This window comes from Setaria viridis, chromosome 8, assembly GCF_005286985.2.
Source record: "Setaria viridis chromosome 8, Setaria_viridis_v4.0, whole genome shotgun sequence".
Classification (NCBI taxonomy): domain Eukaryota; kingdom Viridiplantae; phylum Streptophyta; class Magnoliopsida; order Poales; family Poaceae; genus Setaria; species Setaria viridis.
In genome coordinates, this window is record NC_048270.2 from 10,200,011 (window position 1) to 10,223,709 (window position 23,699).

The following is a 23,699-nucleotide window of genomic DNA, read 5'->3' on the forward strand; positions in this document are numbered from 1 at the left end:
TGATCGTGATGCGGTACCCTACTTGTGGGTAAGTGTACACCTATGCAGAGTTAAAACCTATCCGGGTAGCTGTGTCCACGGCATTGGACGAGTTACGGCTTGGATACATGACTAGTGTTGGGAGATGGATGATTTTCATGGTGTGTGTTGGATTCTAGAAGTGTCTGGCAGTTGTGGCGTGAGCTACTGCGGACAAGGAGTTCGGTAGCATTAAAACTTGGATTGTTCGTGTGGGGGGAAATATTAACGACTTCCTTATATTCCTTAAACGACGGTCATAAGGGCCCAGGCCCACCCCCTGCAACAGTGACCTCCGTCGACTTGGCCCGACCCTCGGGTCACAGGGTCGGACACGCCCGACCCCCCGAGGCCGCTCCTCATCCCAGCCGAGAGAGTTCTGCCTCGCCCAACCTCCGGGCAAGAGGGGTCAGACGCGCCCGACCCCTCGTTGTAGGTCCCCGCCTCGCCCGACCCCTTGTCACAAGGCTCCGCCTCGGCCGACCCCGGGTGCTAGGGGTCAGACGTATCCGGACCCACAGGACAGAGCTTTGCCTCGCCCAAGACGTGCGCGGACCAGCGGACAAGGGCGCAGATCTTGTGGGCCCCCACCGATCTCGCCATAAATGCAACCGATGGGGCACGCGTGTTCGAAATACGGCTTTGACACACGGAGAGGTGCCCGCGTTCCTCGACGTGACCCACCAGAGTTTTTGGGTGGTGCACTGCTGCCACGACTGCACAGGGCTACAGCTGCCCCGTCCTAACCCTCCCCTGTAACATTCGTCATAGGGCACTCATTGCCCATGCTGCAGGGTGTGCCGTCCGGTTTTCCGCTTGGCCTGGCAGCAGGGGCATGTCCGCCGCGCCCCCCGGTCAGCACGCATGGCTGTAGTGGTCGCCCGCCGCCACGCATGTCTTGCGTACTCGGCTACAGTGGCCGACCACCAAGCCTTCGACGGGACCCAACGGCAACCACCCCTCCCCGATGGCCATGCTGACGAGACACAGAGACCAGGAGCATAGGTGACGTCCCCGGTGGCCCGACCCATCTCCCTGTACTTTATCTCCCAGGCTTTATCTTTTTTCTTCCCCTGACTCTCGGCTCGATTGTAACTCATGTGTCCTCCTTACGCTATAAAAGGAGGGCCAGGGGCCCGAGAAAGGGACGGCTCTCAAGCGGACTGAACGACCCCCGACTCACAACCCTTCCACACGAGCATCAGTGCACACCCATAGAGACTTGGGACCAGCTTCCCTCTCTCGCTCGTTTGTAACCCCTACTACAAACTTGGCATGAGTAATACGAGCAGTCTCCCACACTGGACGTAGGGCTATTCCTGCCCAAACCAGTATAAACTTCGTGTCCTCTCGTGCAACCATCCGAGGCTTACGCGCATAGAAAATAAATTTACTTGCCGGAGTCTTGACCCGTGATTCTTGACACCGACAGTTTGTGTATGATCAACCCTACTTATTAATTTGGTTACTAAAACAAATGCTTTGCGGAAATCCTTTTGGAAACAAAACCTTGCATGTGTTAAAATCTAGCATTATTGCAAATAAACCTTAGCCTTATCCTTATTATATCCTATGCATACTTTTGCTTGTATCCCCCTTCGTGGATGGGGTTGGTTTAGTTGAATACTTTTGTATTCACCCTCATTTTGTTGCTTCAGAGGAAGACCTGAACTTCTCCGCCGAGGATTTCGAGTAGGAGGTCACTTCCGCACCCAGCGCTACCTGTGGTGTTGGCCTTTGCAGAATGCTTCCGTTGCCGTGTAGTCCTGAGTGTTGTCTCTTAACAGTGGCTTGGCTCGCTGTTGTTGTTTATTTACTTATCATTTCGGCATGGCTTTCGCACCCACTCCCTCGGGAGTTGTACGGTTTATAAATCATATGTTGAATAAATGTGTTATCAGCCTCTTGGGACTGATATTCGTATCGCATTTAGTCTTTGCTTATGTGGGGACGCCTCAATGCAGCTACTTTTTACTAATTTTTTGTTTATATAAGTGCAGCTACTTGTTACCAATTAAAACAAAAAAAGTATATCTCCTTGCTTTTGACCTTTAGATATCATATTAATGGAATGTAATCAAACACTTTCTCAACCAAACAAAAATCGATTGCTACATTTTTTAGATATGAATAACTATCTTTAGGAAAAGGCACGTAATCAAGGACATTTTTAATCAAACAAAATTAGTTGTAATTTTACTATTGTATAATCGTTGAAGGGAGCCGAATCGACGCCACCACCTGCCATGGGCTGTGGGCTCGGCTCTCAGTGGATTTAACCAAAGGAAAAAGTCCATTTATCTCCCTGCACAATAGGTCGAGTTCGCGTTTTCACCCGTGACTCCAAAACCGTCCGACTGGCTCCTCGGACTACATAAACCAGACACGCGACCCCCTTGATCCGATTCCGACCTGGTTTTGGCCTACATGGCGCCACGTCATGAATCCTGTATGGCAACATGTTCGGCGGGCTCCACACGTCAGTTCCTAGGATGACGAGGTGGCAACGCAGAGCTGCGCGTTGGGCGTGGTCGTGCGGTCGTGCCTGCCCCGGCGCCGGACGGTCGTTGCCCCCAAGCCGCGGCGAGGCGGCACTTGATGGATTTAGAGGAGCGGCAGGAAAAGGGGACCGCGAGCGGATTTCTACCCCCCAAGCCGGGTAGTGATTCACTCTTATCTCAGCCGCCGGACATTAATTCGAGTTCAATCGCAGACCGAGCAGGAATCGACGAAGAAATCGTGCGGTGGCCAGCATTGACGAGCAGGAGTGCAGGGCGGACAAATCGTGCTGGCCGCGAGCTGATCCAGGGTCCCGCTCAGGCTGCTGCATGCTCGGCCACCAAGCGTCGACTCACATTCATGGATCCACGAACAATTCAGAGGAACGAAGCAACAAATCGATATGCTTATGAATGGATGCTCAATGCTGCCATGATCCACAACAAAACAAATCAATTCAGCATCGATTTGATAGGCCCGCGCGGGATGCGGGAAGGGCCTCTGCTCAATTCTTCCTCGACTAGTGGCGGTGGCGGAGTCGGATAGAAGCGGCAGCGACGGCGGCGGCAGTGAGGATGAGGAGGTTGCGGCTGCGATCAGGACGCGCGGTCCCGGAAGCTGCTGGTGAGCACGCGCGGCGAGGGCCGAGCTGTACCATAAGGTCTCGCGGACACCGTCGTCGCTGACGGACGCGAGCGCGCGGATGCTCCCTCATCGGCGTCCGAGTCCACGGCAGCGGCCTCGTCGAGTCGTCGTCACTCGTCAGCGTCGTGCTGCGAGCCGCGGCCACGAAGCGGGGGCGGGAGCAACGGGCGGCGCAGGCATCGCTAGACCAGCTGGACCAGCCCGGCGCGCCCCGGAGCTCCGCGCCCGCGGGACTCATGGAGCGGATGGGGAATGGTTGAATGGAGAGGGAGAAGACGAGAGCTCATGACACATCGGTATGTCGACGTGGCGCCACGTCGGACAAAACCATGGTGGAATCGGATAAGGGGGTTACGTGTCCGGTTTTGATAGCACGAGGAGGCAGGTTGAACGGTTTTGGAGTTATGGGTGAAATTACGGACTCGGCCCAATGTTCAGGGAGGTAAATATGACTTTTTCACCAGAACCCTTCAAGCCCAAGTTGATACGTCATTACCCAAGAGTTGTTCATGGGCTAGAAAAATTTCGCGTTTGGGCTCACCTAATGTGAACATGGTTCATTTGTGCAGAATTGCAGTGCTCACCTGATGATGTAGCTTTTTTTTCCCTAAGATGTCGTAAGGAAAATAATAATAACTGAGATGAAAGTTTTTTTAGAAGGCATAGATGGATTTTTTTTTGTGTATTCCGTCCAATCTTTTGGTGGATAAAAAAAGAGCACATCGATCCAGGCAGTGCCGTCCGTCCGAACTGAAACATAAACTTGTGGCTGTTCGTATCGTAACTGTTCCGATCTCCTCTATACGTTACATTCGAAACAAATTAATATGGAAGGGAACGAGGTTTCCATAGAGTGTTATCGAAACCAAATAGAGTCGCAATTCATTCTATCCAAAAAAAAAAGAGTCGCAGTTCATTCTATTCAATTAGTGTCTGTTCTGGGCTTCCCTTATTCCGTCGGCCTGGTCCAGCCATACGCGGAACAATTTTGATTCGCTACAGCCTATCCAACAAATCCCCCACAGCCCATTCGAGCCCACCTCAGCCCCATCATCATCCCCCATTCCCCTCAACGGCCCAGCAACTACATTAAATAACCAAACCCAACTAAAGGCGGCAGGCCTCCTAGAACCTTCCCCAAAATTTCCCATCTGAACCCCGCTCCCCTCCTCCTCCCCTTCCCGCTTTCCCACCTCGCGTGCGACCCCGGCGCCACGCGGCCCCCACGCAGGGGCATATGCTCTCCCAAACCGACTCCGCTCCCCTCCGCCTATAAAACCTCTCCACCTCCCCCAAAATTTCCCCCTGATCCAAAACCGCCAGAAATCCCGCCGCCTCTCCTCCTCCCGCTCCCGCGCGCGCTCCCCAATCCCAAACCAAAAATTCCAATCCCAAATCCAAATCCCAGATTCCCCGCGCTTACCTTCCCGCGCCGCTCCCAGATTTGAAAACCGCCGCCTGCTCCCGATTCCAAAACCGACCGGATCTGCCGCCCCCGGTCAGTTGTTGACCAGCCGAGCCACCACCACCCGGTGGGGATCCGGTCGGAGATGGCGGTGATCACGGCGCGGCCACCGAAGCGGGCGCGGGTGACGGCGGGGCCGCGCCCGCTGGACCTGCGGGCGTTCCCGGGCGGCGGGGAGGGGCCGCCGCTGCCGCCGCGGGGCGCGTTCAGGGAGTGCGTGCGGGCGTTCCTGGCGCGGTGCGCGGTGCCGGCGGACGGAGCGTGGTGGGTGGGGTTCCGCGCCGGGGAGGAGGAGGGGGCGGCGGCGTCGGCCCTCGTGGGGATGGAAGTCGTGGAGGAGGACGTGGCCAGGGCCGGGGCCGGACGGGTCTACTGCGAGCACTGCACCGTCGCCGGTGAGTCACCGTGCCGGACTCTGTCCCGCCGTCCGTGGCCGGGTCCATGTCTCTCTCGCTGACCGACCGGATTAGTACTAGTGTGTTCAGTGGCGTTGGCGTGCCTTTCTTTCTTCACCTTCTTCTTTAGTTATAATTGTCCTCTGCTTCGCTGGTGATAATGTTTCTGATTACTAGAAAAACGAAATCAAGAATAGGATTCCTGGCTCTGCAATTCTGCATACGCATACTCTGCCTAGCTTGTGCCTACGCTAGAAGCCGAACTGGGCCAATTCACCTGAAAGTTTGCGGTTTCTTTTACAGATGCCAAACGAAAAACAAAATCTATTGAACGAGCTGGTGATTGTTATGGCTGAAGAATCTCAATGTCGTTGCATTTGTCTTGACTCTTGATAGGCTGGAGCAGGCACCCTGTTTGTGGGAGGAGGTACCACTTCATAATCCGGAACGTATATGACATTCAGGACTACAAAACCTGCAAGCACTGTGGGCTTATGGCCCAACTGTGTGAAACAAGGTGAGCTAATCAATTCTGTTCTATCAGTACTAGTAACCCACTCCAGTAGTATAACATCAAAATCCCCAAAGCAATAATCCCAGACAGCTGGAAAGTAGTACTGTAGTTTGCGATTGTTTCATTCAAGCAACTCAAAGTCCCTGCTAGTACTGATCATCTGTCATTAATCAGGTGCCAGTCATGCAACCATGGGATGTCTTATGATGATCCAGAAGACTGGGACTATAGGCAGTTAGATAATCCACGCCATTTGTTGCACGGCATTGTTCATGACAATGGCTTCGGCCACCTTGTCCGGATAAATGGCAGAGAGGGTGGTTCCGGTCTTCTGACAGGGACTCAACTGATGGATTTCTGGGATCGGCTCTGCAGATACCTCAGAGTCAGGTAAAGCCAACTTGCTTCAATGATTTCCTTTACACACACAGCATGATGTTGAGATTGTCTACTGTGCTCTGTTTTTTGGCACAAGCAACACTGCAGCAGTAACAGAAATGTTATGGAATATAATAGACTGGACTTTGGTGCTTCACATGACCAGAACATAGGTTAACTGTGACATGAAAAGCTTCTGCATTATTTTTCTTGTCTGTTGCATTAAACCAGATGTAGCAGCATTCAGCTGAACTGAACAAAAAAAAAGTATATCATTGACATAACATCTTGCTTGAAGATACGAACATTTGTAAAATGGTGTCCTGTAGATATTAACGCTGAAGTTGTGGACACAAGAAACCGATGTTCAGATCCAGTATATTTCAGCAATTCCACTGAATCTGTGAACCATGAAAACAGCTAATTTGCAACATGTTGCACATCTGACTAGAATTAGATATGAAGTATAAACCGTATTGCACATGTCATACAATGCTATCCCATATAAATTGTAAAGTCAGTTTCACCTGAGCTCAATTTAGTTTTTTAGTTAATTGCATTAAGGTCTCTAGTAAGTATGAACTGACATGTAAAAAAACTTAATTGCAGAAAGGTCTCGTTGATGGATGTCTCTAAGAAGTATGGAACTGACTACCGGATATTACATGCTGTCACCACTGGTCATTCTTGGTATGGCCAATGGGGATTCAAACTCAGCAAGGGAAGCTTTGGAATCACATCAAAAGAATACTTTGAAGCTATAGACAGCCTTTCCTCAACCCCATTATTGCACTTCTTCCCACATTCCCGATTTCCTCGAAACCAGCTACAAGATACCATTTCATTCTACCAATCCCTTTCAAAGCACCCTCTCACCACAATCCGTGAACTTTTCCACTATGTGCTGGGGCTTGCCACCAGCAACAAGATGCATATCCACTATGGGTCAATGCATAAAACAGAACAATCGCATACCAACATGCAAGACACATGGGATGATGAGGAAATAAAGAGAGCAACAGACATTGCTCTAAAAGTTCTTCGAGCTGTTGGTAGAACAAGGTGGGTGGCGATGCGAACCCTAAAGGCTGCTATATCCCATCCAATTGGTTCACCTCAGCTGGTGGATTACTGCCTCAAGACCCTTGCTGCAAGAACAGTTGATGGATTGACAGTTGCAGTGAGATGCAACGATGAGACAAACACACTAGAGTACAGGTGGGTGATTAAGATACTGGCATTGTTTTATTGTTTCAACATGAAAATTCTAAACTATTTGCAGGCTTACAGATGAAACTGTCTTGCTGCCCAATGTATCCATGCCAACCCGAGACCATCTTCGCCGTGACATAAAGTTTTTGCATGACGTTCTCCTCCACCCACATACAATGAATCCTTACAAGCCGGAAAAGGACTATGAGCATGCCAAGAGATCTGCCATGATCCTTTTGGATTGCAAGCAACTCACCAAGCATTATGACCTGGAACAGGAGTTCTTGCCTCAAAATCCATCCATGTTGAATATTTGGTGCCATGTAGAGCTGTTAGACCAGGTTGGTGATCTGCCTTCCATCCCACAGGAGCTCCTAACACTTCCGCAAACAGCAACTGTTGCTGATCTGAAGTTGGAGGCAACAAAGACATTCCGTGACATCTATCTGATGTTACAGACTTTTGTAGCCAACCAGCTTCTTGATTGTGGAACAGCAAGCGAGTCAACTCAACTCAAACTCTTATTTGGAGCAAATGGTAATGTTCGTGTCCAAGGCAAGTGTATTGGTGGTGAACGCAGGGTTGGAATTTATCGGATGGAGAGAGGCGTGGACAAATGGACAGTCAGTTGCTCTTGTGGAGCCACAGATGATGATGGTGAGAGGATGCTGTCTTGTGACTCTTGCCATGTGTGGCAGCACACTAGGTGTGCTGGTATTAGTGATTTTCATCAGGTGCCAAAGCGATATGTATGTAAATCATGTAAATTTCTCAACAAGCCTAAGAGGCCTAGGCCAGTTTATAGTAATGGCCCTAACAAAAGATGCAAGACTGGCACAGGTGCCTTTAGCCTTGTAGGTGGCGGATTTTTGAAGCCTCACATCTTTTGACATGTAAATGTCTGTAACAATTGAGTGAATACGAGACATGTCAAAGTTTCACTGGTGTTACATGGAAGTGCACTTATTTGACTGTATTAGTTTGTTTCTGAGCTTGCTCTATGGCTATTAAGTTTGTGAATCATGAGGGAACTTACCAGGGTGTGGTGTAACCGTGGAACTGTGGAAGTCTTGCACGGCCAGCTTTGATCTCTTAGTACCTCTTTTCTCTTTGTTGCAACTGATACACCATCAAGATTAGCTCAGTTTACTGCAACTGATACGGCATCAAGATTAGCTTCACAGTAGTTCAGGCAGCATTGAGAAAAGACAAAACTGTTGTTACGCAACAAATTATGTATAATGCTGCAGCACAAAAAAGAAAATTGATAATAGTACCTAAGATGAACAAAGAGCAGGCTGAAATCAAACTCTATGCTTCTTTAATAAGCCAATACTAAGTTATAGGATGGCAAATGCTGAGAAGAATCCCTGAAATTTGTAGTGTAGGTTTGTGATTCTATTTAAAAGAAAGTAAAACATACAAATAACTATGTTCAAATGCTACCAAGCTCCATGTTTAAAATAAATTAACACATAAAACACAAACAAGACGAGTATAGTTTCAACTTCAATTGCTGTAGGTTGGATATCAGTATGGTGAACCATTGTTGTGTATTAACTAGCACAATATTCAAAACAAAACAATTTAATTTGGATAAAAAGACTATCAGAATTTTAATTTGGTCACACATCACATTATGTTTTCTAGTAACGAAAAGTAGACAATGTTATTATGAACTGTAACAAAGAGAAAAAAGGTAATTAGGAAAAGATTCTGTTATTTTCATCAGACAGCATATTGAAGTCCAAGAATGCTATTAAATCAGCTCCTTGTTCTGTATTTCTGGAAAGAAATAATTACTAGCCAAAAGCTTGAAAATGAAGAAACCAAGAAAATACTTTAGAGTTTCTGTAATTCAAATTCGCACTATACCTACTGATAATCATGCACATCTAAATAGATATAGTCAGGTGCTTGGGCAAGCAGATTCATTAATGCTATACAAAGATCAAGTAGTAGAACTGGTGTCATACAGTTTAGCGTTATCTCATTTTGCAGAGGTAACTTAGGGAAGCTAGTACTTGTACCAGTGTCTTGTTAGGATCATAGTTTAACTCTGTTTTGTAACCAAATCTCAGATAGGGACTGCAAGCCACGCCTGTTTTTTGTCAAATACATACTAAAATAAGTTATGTCCTTCGAGATTTATCATGCTCGAAAATGAGCTTGTTCACTGTGTCCCTTTTGGATTACGGTATAGATTTTGAAAACTCCTAAATAAAATGTATTCCCAAGAGGTAAACTTTTTTAACTCAGAAACAAACATGAAATTGAGATGGGACCATAAACCAAATACAAAGAACTCAAGAAAGTTGGAGATCATTAATAACATGGATAACAATAACATGGCATGCAGTTGATCTACAAATGACAGAATACAAATACTTGGGAGATTTGAACTACACATCAGGCACGAAGGTCAAGAGCAAAACTCAATAATTGAAGTTGAATTAAAATAAAATTTAGGCGATCACAGGAAAAAGGATCATGAATGATGTGGCAAACCCTAAAACATGATTCACCATACATTGTAAAGTCAGATGCCTGAGCTAGCAGCTTCATTGATGCTATAGAAATATATCAAGTTAGTAGAGCTGGTATCATACGGTATTATCTCAAGTTACATTGGTAATTTAGACAAGCAAACACATGCTGTCCAGCTTCTTTTATTCTCCTATCCCTATTTTTACCAGTGCTCTTATGATCCCTATGTAAACTCCATTTCGTTACCAATTCTCAGACAGGGAATACGGACTGGTGCTGTTTTCTCAGTCAAAATCATACTAATATAAAGGTGTTGTAGCCTTTATGATTTGCCATGCACTAGATGAGTTTGTTTGCATTGAATCTTTTCAGGTTACAGAGTAGATTTTCTAAATTACTAAATAAAATGTACTCTCAAGAGGTGAAATTTTTTAACTTGGAAACAAACATACGAAATTGGAATGGCACCATAAACAAAACATGGAGAACTCAGTTGTTCTATTACAAAAGAAATTTGGGAGATTTTTTGGAAGCGAGAAAACAACATGGATGACATAGTTAGGCATGCAGTTGATCTTCAAATGGCAGAGTTGTACAGATCACACATACGACGAGAAAGTTCAGAGACAACTGAATCACCAAAATAAACAAGTAGGCATAGTGTAAGTTGGAGGTTGAAGATGATAAGTAAGGAGAATCAAGAAAAATTACCTCTGTGAAATGGCTCCTGGAGGGATAGCTTTTAAGAGGTTCCATAAACCTTAAGAATTTAAATGTAAGGGCTGTGTTGTAATTTGCAAGCATATCAGACATACAGTGAAAAACAGGGGAGTGCATGACAAGTTCCAAGATGAAACACTTCACCTTGTGAAACCTACAGCTAAGCTCGATCATTAAAATGTTAAGATCTTTTTTTAGCACAGATGGATCATAAGGAATAACCATTAATCAAGAGAATAAATCCTAAATCCATGTTCCTTGTACAGGCCGAATAAACAAGATGAGACACAAAGCTTAACAAGAACTTTTTGGTATTTAACTTAATACCCAAAAAAAGTCACTCATCAGAGAATACTGAAGCAGGGCATTATTACAACTTCCACGAGAACACATGACACACTGAAGCGTTCATCAACGCTCTGATCTTGATGCCCCATCTATAAGCATTGCAAAATCGCAACAGACTTAAATAGCTCACAGGGCTCCGGCTGGCATGGAGCACCCCAGTGGTAACTTAAGAAAGCTAATATATATTTGTACCAGTGTCTTGTTAGGATCCATATTTTAACTCTGTTTCATAACCAAATCTCAGATAGGGAATACAGACCAGTCCTGTTTTCTGTCAAATGCATACTAAACCTCAAGATTTATCATGCACGAAGATTAGCTTGTTCACTATGCCTCTTTTGGATTAACATGTTGATTTTGAAAACCCCTAAATAAAATGTATTCCCAAGAGGTGAACTTTGTTAACTTAGAAACAAACATATGTAATTGAGATGGCACCATAAACCAAATATGAACAGCTCAAGGAATTTGGAGATCATTCATAACATGGATAACATGGCATGCAAGTCATCTACAAATGACAGACTCCGAATACTTTGGAGATTTGAAATACGCATCAGCCATCAGGCATGAAGGTCGAGAGCAAAACTCAATCACTGACGTTGAATTAAAATAATTCAATTTTATTGACCACAGGAAAAAGGATCATTAATGATGCGGAAAACCCTAAAACATGATTCACCATACATTGTAAAACCAGGTGCTTGGGCTAGCAGCTTTATTGATGCTGTAGAAATATAGTAAGTTAGTACAGCTGTTACATACTGTATTATCTCAAATTACATCGGCTAGCCATACCACTTGAAAACCACAAGCTATTTGAGGAACTAACATGCACCCCTGTTTTACCCAAGCCTTGACTCCTATGATTCAATTCCCACAGCCGGAGCATGGGAAACCTAGTAAACCCGAGAAATTTCCGCGTTTACTTCTCAGAAGGCGCCAGCTCGCGTAGGGAAAGAACAGGAACTCGACGAAGAGCACATGTACACCCGATATTTTTTGCAAAAGAATCGTAGCAGGTAAATACATGGTGAAATCCGAATACAAATAGCATATACATCAGGGTTTGGGTGTTCGATTTCGCAGAGCAATAAGGGAAGGGGAGGGAATAGGCGGGCATACCTGTCGGATGCTCGTCGCCGGCGAAGCGCCCGACGAAGACCTGGCAAAGGGTGTCCGCTTGCCCTGTCGTCGCCGGCTCGCGGCTACGAAAGAAAGGGCGAGAGTAGAGGGGAGAAAGACGAAGGGAGGAAAGAAAAAGGAACGCGCAGCCAGGGTCGTCCTGGCTGGAACTGGAAAGCAGCGGAGGTTTTTTTCTTTTTTTTTTTCCGGGGAAGCGGAGATCTTTTTTAATCGGTCCAAATAGCATATACATCAGGGTTTGAGATTTGCTATTTATCTTTTTTAGATCAATGGAAAAAATCTTTCGAAATGTTTTTTTGCAAATGCTGTCCTCTGACCATACGTATGTGACATTTCAAAATATTTCATAATTTTAAGTGAGAAAAAGATAAAATGATTTTTTGAGCTATTTTAGAACGTTTAAAACATTACCTCGCATGTTGCACGTACTTCATATTCCAGTTATATGAAACATGGAAGGATAACACCTGCAACATTACATAATAGTATTCACAATACTATAAAATTCGATAAATTTTACCTCTTAAAATTTGTCGATAGATAAATAGACTTGCTTACGCATGGGCTAAGTCCTAAAAACCTAGGGTAAGCCGCAATACCGCATCCAGATAGTTTCAGTCAGCCTGTTTAAGTCGCGAGATGATCTTGACCATCTAATTGAATTCAACGACCGATGTGATTCCCGTGGCGGCCAAAATTGGCGCGTCCAATTGAAGCCTTAGGCCATTTCCTACTATCTCCTTTGCCTTTCATATCCTGTGTAAGATTGCAAGAATAAAAACTAGTATGGTAATGCAGGGTTGTAAGAGTTTAGACAAGTTCGGGCCACTAAGAAGGCGTAACACCCTACGTTATGTGTTCTGATAGATTGTATTGCTGATGTGAGATGAGATGCCCTCTGGATGGGGGGAGGAGGGTTTCTTCTTGTCCGCCTTATATAGGCCGACGACCTACAGTTACAAGTCGGATAGGATCTAATCCTAGTTGGTTGTTACAAGAAAATCAATCAGAGTTGGATTACAACGTGTATCCCGCAATATCCGGGTGGAATTGGTTCGCCCGGTCTCTAAACTTGTGCTCCACGTAACTTCATGCCTTGCCCCGCATGCCAAGATCGGGTGGAGTCCACCTGTCAGGCGGGTTAGCATCCTAGTCGGTGGGGACTCCTGGGTACCCATATCCCTCAACACACATCCTCGTAGAGGGGTGGCGTCACCGCGTGGGCCCTAGGCTGTAGATTGATGTCTAGTGCTGCACATGCACATCGAAGGTCCTTAATAGGTCCCCTACATATGTGCATTTGTCAAGTTCAGTCATTCAGAGAATTACGCGTTGAGAGCATAAGAGTTTTGGATTTATTAACAACTGTAACAGGTTGCTTGTTCTAAAAATCTTAGCATTGGCATTCTGTTACCCTATATGCTGGAATGTATTTGAGGTGCCTGTCCTGTGCTTTGACAAAATTAACAAAATAACATCATGCATATAATGTAGCATACGTGCAGTTTATATATTTCAGGTCTAATTGCTTGTGCAAGCATTTAGTCTATTTCAGGGTGCATCCAGTATGGTTCAATTCAGCTTTCCTTTCATTATTTTGTGCCTGTTAGCATGTATGCACAGGAAGAAATCAGAGTGCTTCCTGTTGTCATGATTTCTGCGCTAGCTGAACAGAAACACTGTCCATGCCTAGTAGTTCGAAAGCAAATGTGAGTGATAAGTGTTGCAAAATTAACGGGGCCTAAGATTAATTTGATAGCGAAATCACTACTAGCACCTAAGAAAATACATGTTGGTACACAAATAGCTATCCGGACGGGCTATTACTGCCGGTTTAAGAAAATCCGGCAGTGATAGCTGAATCCGGGCAACAAATGCTAAAAAAAATTGTTCTAGACAACACAACTCCGCCAACCCCCCCCCCCCCCCCGAATCCCTCCCCTCCCATCCTGGCGGTGAGCTTCCCCTCCCCTCCCGACGGCGAGCCCCTTCTCTCCCTCCCTCTCCCTCTCCACAAGACCTCTCGCTGCCCCTCTCCTCCCCCCTCCACTCGCCCCTCACTGGCTGTAGTGAGGAGCGGTGGCAGCAGACGGCGGGTGAGGCGTGGTGGCCGGCGCGGCAGCTGCGGCTTATGCAGGTGCGGCGAGCTCCGGCGGGGCAAGGCATCTCTCAGATCTGGGCCAAGCCAGGTTCGCCGCCTGCCCTCCGTCCCTCCCTCCCTCTCTCTCTGACGGAGGTGGAGGCGTGGTGGGTGAACATGGAGGGAGCGAGATGGCGATGGGATCTGCGGAGTGCACTGCAGGTGAAGCGGCGGCAGGAGAGGCGTGGTGGAGGCGGCGGGGACGTGGAGGCACGGCAGTGAAGGGGCGAGCAGGTGGCGATGGGGTCGATGGAGGCGCGGAGGTGAAGGGGTCAGCAGCAGTGGTGAGGTCGCGGAGGCGAAGGGGCTAGTAGGCGGCGGCGGGGTCGCCGGAGGTGCGGTGCAGGCAGTGCGCGAGGGGCGGGGCAGCAGGGTGGGGCTAATTTTTTTTAATAAGGTTTCAATGGTGGTTCCAAAATCGGCGGTGATGGGTACTCCTATCACCAGGGGTGGGCCCACATAGATTCAATGGTATTCAATTGAATACCCATTATTTTTGCAAAAAAATTTCATATATATAGTGTATTTTAGGTATATGTATGAAAAAACAAAAATACACAAACCATCCGGCCTGCGCATGCCCACTTATCCCTCGACTGGCCCAACTGGCCCATTCGGCCTGCGCATGCTCAGTTGCTCACTCAACTGCCCCAGTCCCCCACCGGCCCACCAGGCCCACCCCACGCGAGCACATTCACACGCACGGTCCACGGCTCCAGGTGACCAGGTCTGCGCGCGGCGCGAACCCTAGGGCGCAGCGCAGGTCCGGCGGCGGCGGCGTCCGGCCTCCGGCGGCGGCGGCGGACCGGCAGGAGGCCGCGGCTGGCGGGCTAGGAGCCTAGGAGGCGGCGGGCGGGCTGTGGTCGCCTGCGCCTGGAGCCGAGCGGTGGCGGCGGCGTCCGGCGGCGGCGCCGGACCGGCAGTGGCGGCGCTCGGCGGACGGCGGTCGGCGGAAGTCTGCGGCCAGTGGGCTAGGAAGGCCGAGCCCTCGCCCCTCGGCCGGCCGGCGGCCTGCGCAGTCAGGGCGCAGTGCGCCAGTGCGCCAGTGCGCACACGGCACACGGCCTGGAGCCGAGCGCCCGAGCGGCGGCCGACGGGCACGGCCGCACGGGCCGGCGGCGGGCGCGCAGGCGCAGCGCCCTCCGCAAGTCCAGTCGGTTGAGTCGAGCCCCTACTGTCCGACAGTGATTTGAGGATTTTGTTTGTGATCTGAAATTGAGGTGAGCATTTTCAATTGTTTGTCAAATTAGGATAGCACATCAACTTGCAAAATGTGGATGCTCATGAATTTAGTTCAATGTGAAATAGTGTAACTTTTAGGTTTGAACCATGAAGAGGAAGGGTAGTGCCGCTACTGATTTGAGGATTTTCATGGCAAGGGCTGCTGCAAAGAAGAGACAACCTGAACCGGAGAATGTTAATCAATCTTGCAATGAAAGTCAAATGCAAGTAGTGTTATTCCAAGGACAAAGTGGTAGTGAAACAAGCACGGTACCACCTGAACCTGTGAGATCTAATCAGCCACCAAATGACGGTACAACAGGAATTGGTGAATCCATACCCGTGGAAGAAAATGATTCTAGTGATGAAGACAAGAATGATTATGGCATTGAGCATGATCCTGGATTGAGGGCTCCGATCTCAAGCTATGATGTCAATGACCAAGATTCAGTTAGAAGGGCATACATTGCATTGGGGCCATGTCAACCAAAGATGAAGAGGGATGCTTTTCCGCAACATGATTGTGGAGGTATGCGCCGCTTCCAACATAAGTGGTTTGCTGAATTTAGGTGGATTGAGTACAGTGTGGATAAAGATGCTGCATTTTGCTTTGTTTGCTATTTGTTCAAAGATAGCTGCAAATTTCCTGGTGGAGATGCTTTTGTTATTGAAGGGTTTAGAAATTGGAATATGAAAAGGAGAATTCATAGGCATGTTGGTGGTATCGATAGTGCTCATAGTGAAGCTGAAGAGAAATATAGATTGTTCACAAGACCTAAGGCATCAATCCGTGAATCTGTTGCATCAAACACTGCACAGTTCAAGGCTAAGTATCTAGCTCGCTTGACATGGTCACTTAAGTGCATAAGATTTCTGTTGCGTCAAGGGTTGGCTTTTAGGGGTCATGATGAAACAAAGGATTCACTCAACAAGGGGAATTTTTGGGAACTTTTAGCATGGCTAGCAGGAAACTTTGAAGAGGTTAATCTGGTGGTACTAGAGAATGCACCACAAAATTGTCAGATGATAGATCACAAGATCCAGAAACAACTCATTGATGCTTGTGCTCATGAAACAACTAAATTTATCATTGACGAACTTGGTGATGAGTGTTTTGCAATTCTTGCTGATGAGTCAAGTGATGCATACCTACTGGAACAATTGGCTCTTTGTTTGCGTTTTGTTAATAAAAAAGGAGAACCAGTTGAGCGGTTTCTAGGTCTTGTCCAAGTTGAAGATACTACATCATTGACCCTTAAAGAAGCAATTCAATCCTTGCTTATCAAATATCAATTGCCCCTATCCAAGGTACGTGGTCAAGGGTATGATGGAGCTAGTAATATGAAGGGTCATGTTAATGGTTTGAAGAAACTAATTATGGATGAGTCCCCTTCTGCTTATTATGTTCATTGCTTCGCCCATCAACTTCAACTAACACTTGTAGCAGTTGCTAAGGAGAATACTGATTGTGATTGGTTCTTTGGGCAACTTGCCTATTTGTTGAATGTTCTAGGGATGTCTTGTAAAAAGATCCGCATGCTTCACATTGCTCAAGCTGAATACATGATTGAAGCATTGAAATTGGGTGAAATTGAAACCGGGCAAGGATTGAATCAAGAGATGGGCTTAGCAAGGCCAGGTGATACACAATGGGGATCTCACTACAGAACTGTAATGCATGTTATGTTCTTGTATCCTTCAATCAAGAAAGTTCTCTTTAGGATTGGGAATGAAAGTAAAGGGGCTGAGGCTAATGGAGCTCAAACTATGCTCACAGTATTTAAGTCCTTTGAGTTTGTTTTTCTGCTACACTTGATGAATGAAATATTTGGATACACAAATGACTTGTGCAATGCTTTGCAAAAGAGGGAGCAAGATATCGTAAATGCAATGGATCTTCTGGAGTTCACAAAGGTAGAACTGGATGTTTTGAGACAAGATTCTGGATGGCAAGAATTCCTTACCAAGGTCACTTCTTTTTGTGAGAAGCACAATGTTAAAGTTGTTGACATGAATGGGAAGTATATTCCTATGCAAAGATCAAGGCAGTTCTACAGAGGTGCTATTAATTATCACCGATTTCATGCTAATATGTTTTTGGGTGTCATTGATAGACAAGTTCAAGAGCTCAATAATTGGTTTGATGAGGTAAACACATAGCTACTTAGATGCATGGCATCATTCAGTCCAGTCAATTCCTTTTCTGCTTTTAATGTTGAGAACTTGGTTAAGCTTGCTGGGTTCTATCCACATGACTTTGAATTTCAAGAAATACACCAGCTTCATTTTCAGTTGCACCACTATATCAATGATGTCAGAAATGATGAAAACTTCAAAAATTTGAGAAGTCTAGCAGAGTTGTCTATGATGCTAGTTAAACAAGGAAAGGTTTCTCGGTATGAAATTGTTTATAAACTTCTCAAATTGGTGCTAGTTCTCCCTGTTGCAACGGCTGGTGTTGAGAGGGTCTTTTCTATAATGAATTTGATAAAGAACAAGAGAAGAAGTAAGATGGGGCAGAAATATTTGAATGGTTGCTTGGTCACATTGATTGAAAGGGAATTCTTCATGCAAGCTAAGGATAAGGACATCATCGCTCATTTTCAAAGCATGGCAGAACGGAAAGTTGTCCTATAGCTTGTAAGTTGTAATCTTTGTTACCATTTTGTTGTTTTAGCCTCTATTTATTTCACATGTTGCCACTTTGATATATTGATCATTAGTAGCTGGACAATTTCAATTTGTGATCAATTTTATTAATCAATGATGCTACCACTTAATTCTGTGTTATGAAACTATAATTTATTCTGTCAAAAAATTTTTTTTGCCATCTCCAATTTTGAATACCCATAGTCCAGATCCTGCGCCCGCCTCTGCCTATCACTGTCGAATTGCATATAACGGATCCAAAATCGGCGGTTAATGGGGTTTTAGAGCCGGCAAGGGTTCTGTAGTAGTGTCATATGAGTGATCAACAAACCCTACACATGCTAGGAATGGCACGTGCAGAAAACAGATAGCCCGTTATGCTTATAGTGGATCACGCACGGGAGCGAAGATGCCTGGACGAAGAGGTTGACGTAGATGTAGATGAAGTCGGAGTAGAGGAAGCAGTGACGAGTGGTCGCGAGTAAGCTTCCCAGAAACCTGATCCTTCAGATCACCGGCGTTGGTTCGAAGACACCGCTCTCCCTCGATCCGCTGCACGGCGGATGGAGGGACAGCAGTAGCTTAGGAGGCGGCGCATACATGGGATTGTCCGAGGTTTTCAATCATTTCAAAGGACGGTGTGCACAACTGCGTCTACACCGCTCGCTGAGCTTAAGGTTTTACTTCCATAGTTCAATCAACTCAGTACCAAAAGTACACGAAGAACCAGATACTTTGAAGAGTCGAGAGGATTGGAAAGAGTCAAGAGCATGGTATGAGCAGTAATGAGCCTGAAAAAGGAGAATAACATTCGCATATCCCCAGTTAAATATAAGAATTTCACTACTCACTCTGTTTTGTAGAAAACATATTACTACATTGGTCCAACCAAATAATCTATATCTATATCTATATCTATATCTATATCTATATCTATATCTATATCTATATCTATACCTAATATTAAAGAGAGGATGTTTCTTTCAACCATCAACTGTCGCAGGCATTTTGCAAAAAAATCCCCTCAAGTTTTCAGTAATCAACCCGCAGTCCTTGTTCGCCAAACAAAAACCCCCAGACCAAAAATCGAATCCGCATCTTCCTCTCTCTACTCTACTCTGCTTCCCGAGGCCCGTGGTCCCACTAGCGACATGGACTCACCAGAGATTCGAGGCCCGTGGTCCCAGCGAAGCGCTCAATCTAATATGTCGCCACCCTTCCACGAGATGTGCCAGCTGAGATCTCGCATCTAGCAATCAGAGTAACAGTGATTAAGAATTGGAAGCCACGGGAGAAGGGAAGATGGCAAGGCAAGTTGCCGAGATCCAGGAAGCGGAGAGGTGGGAGGGGGCTTACCCGATCGATGGAGGTGGGGTCGTCGGGGCGCTGCTTGAGCGCATCGAGGTCGTGGAGTAGAGCGCGAAGCTGCTGCTCCTCCATGGTCGCCTCACCGCCACTTGGTTGCTGCCCTGCTCCTCCGCCGCCAGTGGCCGGTGACGCAGACAGGATGCAGCGTGACTTCAGTTCGGACTCACGCGCCTGGTGTAGACGCGTAGTAGTGTCCCTCCCGCCATCCTGCGAGCCGGAATCCCGTGGACGGTCAGCGGCGAGCAAGGGCAGGCCGTAGTAGCGGCACCGGCCAGCAGCGTCAGGTGGAACCATGGAGTTAGAGTTAAGGATGTGGGCCGGCGCGTCAAACCCGAGCATGGTGACGGGACAAACATGACGACCTTGTGACTGCGGGGAGTTGGCCGGTAGGGTGTAGTGGGCTGGTTTGGACTGCATTAGTCATTCCGTATCTTAGCGTATTACATAGGAGAGTTTGTGGTGATATAATATTTTCACATTATAACTTTATTTAGATAGCTTTGTATTCAATATAAGTTATCTAAACTTCAAACATCATGAGATCTTTTATTTTAATATACATCTCTCTTGGGTGCTCTAAATGTTTTGTAGAGACGCTAAGCAACCATACTATTTTCAAAAAAAAAAACAACCATACATGAAAAAAAAGAATAATAAGCTGCGAATATAAAAATGCGTAGCAACACACGAGCATTTCTACTAATACTATAAAAAACGAGAGAATTGAAAACAATTTCCACGTAAAGTTATACACCCCTGCTCCTCACAAAAGAGACCCAATCAGATAAAATTATTTTTTTTGAGTGAAGATAAAATTGTTTGACAGAAGGGGTGGAGACCTAATTTTTTTTGATGGAAGGAAAATGATTCCGCCCATTGACGATAGTTTTTGACACCGCGACTACGGGCTTACCCGCCCACGCGTACCTGCCCAGCTCTTTCATGACTTCCGTCAATCACGCCTCCGTTCTTTTCTCCCTTTCCTTCAATTCCTTTCATCGCCTCCGTGATCTCCTCCCGCAGATTACTCCTCCCGACTCCCGAGCTCCCCTCCGTGATTTATTTCCACCTTTTGATTTCGTTGCCTTCTCCCAACTCCAGCAGCCTCTCGTGTGCAGCATGATCTTCTTTCTCACCTCTCTAGACCCAATCCCGCACCATCCGATCCCTAACCCATCCTCATCGGCGGCGACAGCAGGCTACAGGATCATGAGGAGGCAGACAAGGCACTGCGGCAGGCAGCAGCCCCACAAGTCCTTGAGGAGGCGAACGCGGAGATGGCGTACCAGGGGGGTGGCCGTGCTCCTCCGCGCTGACGCTGCCATGATCCCATCTCCCCGAGGTTCCCGCGCTGATCCATCGATGCCAAGCGCCTACACAAGAACGACCTCACATCCACTAGGCACATCCAATGGATGCACACCATTCACTCGATGGTTTGTCTCGGGGAGGTATGAGCTAACCAAATAACCATGACCATGTTTCTGCAGAAAACAAGTATCCTTGCCATTTATCAAAATGTGTGAAGAAAAAACTGAGCCACCGTCGAATAGAAGTTCCTTCATGACATTCAGCGTGGTGGCACGACCAATAGAATCACCTCGCCATCTCCAATAAGGTACACCTCTAACTGATGCACGCTATTTGCTTAATGAAATAACCAAGCGGACACCATCAGCTCTAATTCGATGTCGAGGGGTTTGCAGGACACTCTTGCGATGTAGTCTTTGATCTGCCATTGATCTTCCCTCTCATATACCTGTGTGTTGATCAAGCACACAGTGAGTACATCATCCCCCTTTGTTGTCACCGTTGAACAAAATTTATGGCCCGGTCCCTGTATGTCCGTATTGATGCAAATATGTGATCGTTCTATTTGTTGGTGTATCTCATCGTTGTCGTAAGAAATTCCAAAAAGTTGTTCCCATCTCATCTGATCATTGTGGTAAGACATTCCTTGGAAGGCAAGGTAAGATACTAATATCTACAATTAATTATTTCAAATTTGTCAGTTGGCTGATTGATAAATGATTCTTTTGTTTTCCCACATGTATATGTATGAAAAATAGATTAGTACACATGTTTGTTGCAGATTTTAATGACACCTCACACCTCTAAATTGTCCTATAATTTCTGCAGGTGTTTCCTCCTGTTTGTTGGAAGGAAGTTGAGCCAAATGAGATGTCTAAATAGTAAATACATTTGTCCTGGAATTCTGATGCACGAAAAATATATATGAAAAAACATCCTCTCAAGTATCAGTGAATGCCGCATTGCATCAGAACTGCATTTTTACTTGCTGCTTGAACTTCACACCCTCTCAACGCATCGCGGCTGCTGTCTAGGTAATTGCAGTTGCCCCTCCTGATAAAACGCTTAACCTTGCTGTGATGTGCTGCCCTCAGTTACTACTAGCATTATAAGCCTTGACATTTCTGTTGAATGACTATACCTGGTTGCATTGAACCCAAGGTTTCAGTCTTTCTTTGTGTTTGATGAAATGCCTAGCTGATGTTTTGATTGGATAGCATCAACTTATTGTTTGATGAAAATGACTAATAGTATTTTTAACATATTTATATCTATGATTAAATTGATGCATGTTTGATGCTAGGACCAATATTGCTGTATCCAGTATTATATAGTGATATGTCTGAAGCTAGGGTCAATGTTGCTGTATCTAGGAATGCATATTTTTCTTCTTCTGGCAGATCATCAATTTGTACTTTTGATCTTAATAAATAGATACTAGCATGCGAATGTTGAATGTCATTGCAAACCCGTAAGTACTAAACGGTATAGACAATTGCGAAGTTCAAACAGGAAGTAAAAATGGGAGGGTGTTAAATATTAGATTTGATCATTGGTCAACACGTATTTCTCACAGATTCATTAATTTATACTGCAAACAAACATACTTGCAGTTGTAGGCACTACTTTTGGATGTGTAATGATAAACTAGAGGACTACCGAATTCTTCTTGGTCAAGAAGCATTTCCAAATTAAGGATTTCCTGCTTTTCGGTAGTTTACTCTTTTCTTTCATAGATTCATAGAAAATCCCACGACACGTTATATCTACATCTCTCATCTTCCTTGTCAATGGGTTTCTTGCAACCGTGGCTGATTTCTTTGTAATTGCTTCATGATAAACTGCGGGATGGAAGCTAGACTGCTGGAGATGGAACACAAACGCTGATTTTTATTTTGTAGTTAATTGCAACCCTTTCTAAGGTTGTTGGCCCTTTCTACAAAATTCATTGCCTGTGCAAGAAATGCATATTGCATTCAATAAGATGTAGTCATATACTGATTCAAGCAAAATTCCTTTTGTCGCTGATAATAGCCTCCTGGTAAGATGAAATTTGACAAGAAAAGAGGTGAATCTTGTTACAATATGCTCGGTGTGTAGTCGCTTAGATGGAGATTGTGGCCAGTTTTTTTTCAATGTTAGGTGTGTGAGGCATGGCTTGAACTGAATATTAACATGTACCCCGTGACCAGGTGGCATGTCGCTCAGGTGAAGAACAATTGAGGGGCATGTCGCTCAGGTGAAGAACAATTGAGGAATATTTGGGGCCTAGAGCAACAAAAGCAACTGAAATGCTGAGGATGCTGGGGAGAGAATGTGGGAGGTTGCAGATGTAAGTTCCTCAGTAACATACCACTTGCTAGAATTTGGAAAACTGAACGCTAATCGAGGGAGAACAGACTCAAGTCCACCGGTTGAGGGAACATACAAGATCGATATTGATTGATGCAGCTTTCTCTGCCAACGAGGGGAATGGTGTGCAAGTTTTGTGGCAAGAGATAGCATAGGGTAAGTATGGTGGCAGGGGTTGGTAGTATTATGTGCATGCCTCGTAAGCACCGGCAGTATTGTGTTGCACATTGCCTGGCTGGGAATTACAAGGATGGTAGGTGCTCGAAATTGATGCCCTAGCACTTGCTTTAGCACTTCAATCCCGAGATGAACCATAGTTGTAATGGGAGTTTATTCATGCAGATTAGAGATCTCATTCATAATGAATTTGTATACTGTAAGATGTCAGTCCCTAAGAGTCTACAACAAAGTAGCAGACTGCCTTGCAGCCCATGGTGCATGCGTAGTGTCCTCTGGTCATGTAACTGTACATTTCTAGATTGGTGGTTGTTTAATGGAAGTTATCTTTCATTTAAAAAAAATATTGTACAAGCACATTGAAAACCATTAAGTGAACCTTGTATTTTCTTTTTTGGTGACCTTTTCCAATTAAGCTTCCTAAAGTGGATGAAAAAAAACTGACAATAGCAGGATACAGAATAGAGGTATCGTTTCTGCCTGGAGGAAAGGGGAGAAAGAGGTAAACTCTGTCACTAAAATATTAAATAGAATAGATCGAGCATTGTGTTGCAGGTTGTGAGCAGTCAGCTATTGAGTAGAATTAGTAGGCCATGAATTCTAATTTCACAAAGAATTTTCACGTCCAAGATATCCTATAGGCTCAGGCTGGAT

The 23,699-nt window shown here is 45.7% G+C and overlaps 1 protein-coding gene, 2 long non-coding RNA genes and 1 pseudogene across 6 annotated transcripts; 3 read left to right on the forward strand and 1 right to left on the reverse strand.

Moving 5' to 3' along the window:
• The first annotated feature begins 4,447 nt into the window (after positions 1–4,447).
• Positions 4,448–8,076, forward strand: LOC117833041 (PHD finger protein At1g33420). Its single transcript, XM_034712401.2, has 5 exons — positions 4,448–5,022; positions 5,419–5,539; positions 5,711–5,926; positions 6,524–7,132; positions 7,197–8,076. The coding sequence occupies exons 1-5, from the start codon at positions 4,713–4,715 to the stop codon at positions 8,014–8,016; spliced, it is 2,076 nt and encodes a 691-aa protein (XP_034568292.1). The 5' UTR covers positions 4,448–4,712; the 3' UTR covers positions 8,017–8,076.
• Positions 5,226–12,037, reverse strand: LOC117833042 (uncharacterized). 4 transcript variants are annotated; one of them, XR_004635321.2, is made up of 3 exons: positions 8,404–12,000; positions 8,163–8,281; positions 5,226–6,315 (listed from the first exon to the last, which is right to left on the reverse strand). It is a non-coding gene; the product is annotated as an uncharacterized lncRNA (long non-coding RNA). The 4 variants fall into 4 exon arrangements; XR_004635322.2 differs by having other exon boundaries at positions 5,226–6,016; positions 8,404–11,992; XR_011898888.1 differs by having other exon boundaries at positions 5,226–6,016; positions 8,163–12,037.
• A 3,259-nt stretch (positions 12,038–15,296) lies between these two features.
• On the forward strand, positions 15,297–16,642 carry LOC140223665 (uncharacterized; annotated as a pseudogene).
• Positions 16,643–20,146: 3,504 nt separating this feature from the next.
• Positions 20,147–23,517, forward strand: LOC117866715 (uncharacterized). Its single transcript, XR_004642977.2, has 3 exons — positions 20,147–20,823; positions 20,912–21,550; positions 22,709–23,517. It is a non-coding gene; the product is annotated as an uncharacterized lncRNA (long non-coding RNA).
• The last annotated feature ends 182 nt before the right edge of the window (positions 23,518–23,699 follow it).

Coding starts and splice junctions, on each gene's coding strand:
- LOC117833041 (XM_034712401.2), top strand. CDS start 4,713: ATGGCGGTGATCACGGCGCGGCCACCGAAGCGGGCGCGGGTGACGGCG. Junction 5,023..5,418: donor CGAGCACTGCACCGTCGCCG/GTGAGTCACCGT, acceptor GACTCTTGATAG/GCTGGAGCAGGCACCCTGTT. Junction 5,927..6,523: donor TGCAGATACCTCAGAGTCAG/GTAAAGCCAACT, acceptor ACTTAATTGCAG/AAAGGTCTCGTTGATGGATG.